The sequence below is a fragment of the Humulus lupulus genome, chromosome 3 (assembly GCF_963169125.1).
Source record: "Humulus lupulus chromosome 3, drHumLupu1.1, whole genome shotgun sequence".
NCBI lineage: Eukaryota > Viridiplantae > Streptophyta > Magnoliopsida > Rosales > Cannabaceae > Humulus > Humulus lupulus.
The window spans coordinates 5,230,445-5,235,508 of NC_084795.1; the positions used below are offsets into that span (position 1 = coordinate 5,230,445).

The window sequence follows — 5,064 nt, forward strand, 5'->3', positions numbered from 1 at the left end:
AACATGAGTTAGATTTGACATTCTCATTCTCACCAAAAAAATCCGCGTACCAAACACCCAAGTGTTTATATATATCCTCCAACAAGTTACCCAAGTTATCCAATTTTAGACTAGATTGTGATCCACTCCTTTTGCAATTTTTTTTATTATAAATAATATACATATACTTTTATTTATTATGGATATGCTTTTCCCTATTACACTCTACTGCCTAATTGGGGATTTGATCTGGTAGAGACACATGTCTTCCAAATTTCAATAAATAAAGACCTCAATCAAATATTCTAGGTTCAAGTACTTTTCTTTTCCATGGAAATAAGACTTAAATAAAACTATTCATTAGTTTAGGTTATTTTTTATAACTTAAAATATATTTATATTTATATTAATTTTATTTTAAATATTTGGTTAGTAAAAGTGCAACTTTTTATCAATGGGTATTTTCTCATTAAAAAAATTTGAGTATTTAAATTCTACATTTTAGAAATTTTGAATATTTTTTCATTAAAAGAATTTAAAGTATTTTTAGCGTAAGAACCACTATATATCATTATTATTTGCAATATATAAACTACTAAACAATTTTCAGATTTCAAAACTCATATGGAAAAGTAACGCAACATTACTATGTATGTAATTAATAAATAAATCACTCCTTTATAAACGTATAAATCTCATAACTTTCTACAAATTTTATGTGCGTTGAATTATTTAATCACGAACCATAAACTGAGAAAAACAATGAAACAAACATATGAGAAAAACAAAAGTAAATTTCAACCCATCACATACTCACTCATTACATTCACATACATAGCACAAATTTGATTAGAATTGATTTTTATTCACTGAAATTAGGCATGGTAGACGTACTACTGAGCTATAGTTCTTAGTCACAGCATAACAAACCTCATCACAATCAGGCGAACATGGTGATGGTGGTGGTGGCTGTCCAGTACTATACCCATATTCAACCCAGAACCATCAACAACTCGAGTCTCACTCAATTTTCCCATCTTCGATTCTCGTCAGTCTCTCCAAAACTTCATCCATCGTAGGCCTCATTTCCTTATCTCGTTGCAAGCACTCAAAAGCCAACTCTGCTACTGCAATTGTCGTCATTTTAACTTTTGTATCTGAAGCAAACCCAAGACCCTGATCAATCAACTCATTGTAAGCTCGTTTTTTAATCTTGCTTATTGCTAAGATAGAGAGACTAATCACATGCCCATATCTTGTTGTACAAACCGCAGGCATGGATGATAAGAGCTCGACCAGAACTACTCCAAAGCTATAAACATCACTTTTAGTAGTCAGCTGATAACATTGGAGATTTTCAGGATCAACGTTGGCTGGGGTCCCTGGTGGAGTAGCTGAGACTTGAGTGAGATTGGGTAATAGCTGTGATAGGCGAAAATCTGTAACTTTGACATGGAAGTTGTTGTCTAGGAGAATGTTATTGGTCTTGACATGACAGTGGACTATGTGGGAAGCGTGGACGTAGGCCAGAGCTCTTGCGGTTTCAATGGCGATGCTCAGACGGATTGGCCAGGTTAGGGGGCTGGTTTTGGCACGATCTCCGTGGAGATGATCTGCAACTGTGCCATTGGGGATGTACTCGTAGACGAGGAGGAGTTCCTGGCAATGGCGTGAAGTGCAGCCATAGAGAGAAACCAGGTTTTTGTGACGCAAGCGGGTGAGAATTTCAATCTCGTTTAGAAATTGTTCTTGTACTATTTTATAGTTGTGCTCGGATAAGCGCTTCACTGCTACTTCCCTCCCATCTTTGAGTTTGCCTGGATTTGAAAAATATGGTAAAAAAATATGAGTCCAAGTCAAAATCATAGAACAGTATTGAGGGTGTTTTTATTTCTTAACTAAAAAATTTTATCTTTTATTTTTAAAAGCTAAAAATTATTTTTTAAAAATAAATTTTTCAGAAAATAAATTTTAAAAACAAAGTCACAAAAAAAAAAAAAAAACAAAAACATTTTAGAACAACAAAATGTTTGTTTTCTGCTTTTCTAAAAATAATTTGTCATTCTTTTTTTCTTCCTCATATCACTCTTTTAATTATAGTTAACTCATATTATTTATTATCATATTACTTTATTTCTCATTAGTTCTTTTCTACTCACTTTCTTTCACATTAGTTTCTCTTACATCATTTTCTCTTTCTCTATTTTTTTTCTCTTTTTATTTTCTCTCTCATCACTCACTATATCCTCATTTTCTTTCTCTAATTTTTTTCACTACTTTATCACATTATTATTATAAACTTTTAAAATATTTTTCTCTTTGTAAACATATTTATTAATTCTTTTATTTAAGATTTAAAAAAAAAATTAAAAAATTATTTTTAGAAAACATTAACCAAACACCTCTTATTTTATAAAAACTACAAAAATAATTTTCTGTTCTCATTTATGAAAACACAACTTTGAAAACAAAAAATAAAAAATAATACCAAACAGGACCAAATAATTTTTGCATATAGTATTTTTGTTATAATTAAAAAAAAACTTTAAAAAATAGAAAAATATGAGGCAAAGTAAAAAAATAAACCAACTTCATTTTAGAGAAATTTACATTTGTTTTTTTTTTCTCTTAAAAGAAATAATTATTTTATGCTCTTTGTGAAATGATTTTTAAATTTTTTTGTATACGGCTTTGGTATTTATAAGGTATATGTATGGTATATGTGAAACTATTTAAAAAAACAATAGTAAAATATTTATAAAAACTATATATTCTTGAAACTATATCTTTATGAAATTTGATTTTAAAAAAGGAAAATGTTTGTTACCATGGTAAACAGTTCCAGAACTTCCATGTCCAAGTATTTTTTCAGCATTGAAATTATCTGTGGCTTCGGTGAGATCTTTGTAGGAAAAGACAAGGACCCCAAGATAGCCACTACTAGTCCCCTCTGGATCAGCCATGTTCCTTGAAGCAGCACATTTTTGTTTCCTACGCCAGATAATGATTGCCAAACCGATTATAGTAAAAAGAACTCCAAAACTGAACCCTGAAAAAATGAAGGTCTTCAATGTTAATGCATTGAACTAAGAGCTTCAACATTAAAGTATTAATTTCTATAGAATCATAGTAAGATTTTAGTTTAGTTTACAAGCTTTTGTGCTTTAGATGATGAGGTATCTACAAGAATCAGGAATTTGATCGAAGAGAACTCTTACCAAGTCCTAGTAGTCCTAGTCCTAGTCCTAACGTTGGCGTTTTCTTCTTTTGTCCTGAAACAACATCCATGAAGAAAACATGTGTTAGTTAAAGAAACAATACAAGGGAGAGGCGTAGATGAATTGGAATTTAATTACAAAAAGAAATATGTGGACAAGAATCACGAAGCTCCGTCTAAAAACTAATTACTAATTGGTGACAAGAATTAGGAGGCTTTATCTAAAAACTAATTACTAATTGGTGATTAGTGGAGTTATTTATGTTTTTATTAATGACTCAATATTTTTATACTTATTCTAAGTGGGACACTATCATTGGAGTTATTGGAGTTACTTATGTTTTTATTAATGACTCAATATTCTTTTACTTATTCTAAGTGAGACACCATTATTGAAGTTACCTATGTTTTTATTAATGACTTAATATTCTTACATTTATTTTAAGTGGAATACCATACTCCATTATTGGAGTTACCTGTATTTTTTTGCACTATGCAGATCTCATGGGGCTTAGCTCACTATCATAGGTTTGACTCATTATTTGGATCTCAAATGTCTTTTTGCACTATACGGATCTCGTGTGACTTGACTTACGACAAGAATCACGAGGTTCCATCTAAAAACTAATTATTGATTAATGGAATTACTTATGTTCTTATTAATGACTCAATATTCTTACACGTATTCTAGTGGGACACCACGCTACAATACAAACTCATAATATAATTTCATTCTAGATTATATATTATTAGTTAAGCCATGTGCATACATGAAAGGAACGAGGCAATGAAACAATTATCGAAATATGAAACGTTATATAAATTCAGAAGAATAATAAGAATGCATGATTTGAAAGAGGACAAAAACACATATCTGAGTATTGATGGACCCCAATATACTTGTACCTTCTGGCGTGGGCGGAGGAAGCTGAAATGGATTTTGGGGAGTGTTGGGGCATTTCCCTGGTCCCATGTCACATCCAAAACAAGCAGGGCTTATATGCAAAGTGAAGCTAATAGAAAGTGGAGTTAGAGGATCATGATGAGTTGGAGCTGGAAATGAAAATGGAAGTGTGATATTTTGACATTGTTGTTCGAATGGAAAACTCATCGTGTTTGGAGGTTTGCAGTAGAAATCATCCTCTCTGCATATAATTGGAGTGAAATATTTCGAGGGAAATTCATGATGATTTTTGTGGCTGCATTTGTGAAGTGTTGATGTGTTGTCAGCTGTATAGTTATAGGAAGAGAAATGTGATGAATCAGTAGGGGTGGGAAGGGAGTACTTGTCGATCAATTTACAAGGATCGAATAATTCTGGTGGTGCTACTTCATCCTTGATAACAATAGAAGTTATAGAATGTGGCTGTGACTGAGAGGGAATGTCCTCAATTCTAAACCAGTGCCCTCCTCTTTTCAATTGGATCTTCTGGTTATTTTCTGAACATTTCACTTTGAGCTCCCCACATTGAGAGTTGATAATACCATTGTTATTTTCACAAAGGAATGGTGGACGTTTTGGAAGCACAGAATGAGCAAGAAGGAAGAAAACAAAGAGAGCAATAGGAGGAGCCATCTTGAACATCCCAAGAATTTAGATTTCTAATGCAAAAACAGGAAAGGTTGGAGGTTTGTTTGTACTCCTTTGTGGCTAAGCCTCAGCATTTTAAAGAGAGGCTTTTCAGCTTCAACTGGTTGTTGACTTGGAAATTTGGATGAGAGAATAGTTTTCAGCAAAACGGTTGACTCAGGACGAAGCTTACCATATTCTCTGTGTTCAAGTTCAACAATCCCTTGTCCTGTTGAGTATTCAACTGCGCTGAGGACTTGACTCTTTGCCGTGAAACATGAACTAGGCATTACCTGTT

The 5,064-nt window shown here is 32.4% G+C and overlaps 1 protein-coding gene across 1 annotated transcript; it reads right to left on the minus strand.

Moving 5' to 3' along the window:
- Positions 1-637: 637 nt before the first annotated feature.
- Positions 638-4,847, minus strand: LOC133821885 (LEAF RUST 10 DISEASE-RESISTANCE LOCUS RECEPTOR-LIKE PROTEIN KINASE-like 1.1). The gene is made up of 4 exons (XM_062254051.1): positions 4,103-4,847; positions 3,198-3,251; positions 2,807-3,028; positions 638-1,796 (listed from the first exon to the last, which is right to left on the minus strand). Exons 1-4 carry the CDS (start codon positions 4,779-4,781, stop codon positions 1,000-1,002), a joined length of 1,752 nt encoding a protein of 583 aa, XP_062110035.1. The 5' UTR covers positions 4,782-4,847; the 3' UTR covers positions 638-999.
- Between the last annotated feature and the right edge of the window lie 217 nt (positions 4,848-5,064).

Bases quoted from the DNA above. Each gene is read 5' to 3' on its own strand.
- LOC133821885 (XM_062254051.1), bottom strand. From the start codon at position 4,781: ATGTTCAAGATGGCTCCTCCTATTGCTCTCTTTGTTTTCTTCCTTCTT. The intron at 3,029-3,197 runs GTAAGAGTTCTC...TCATTTTTTCAG, and splicing joins ACTAGGACTACTAGGACTTG to GGTTCAGTTTTGGAGTTCTT. The intron at 1,797-2,806 runs GTAACAAACATT...TTTCAAATCCAG, and splicing joins TTCTGGAACTGTTTACCATG to GCAAACTCAAAGATGGGAGG.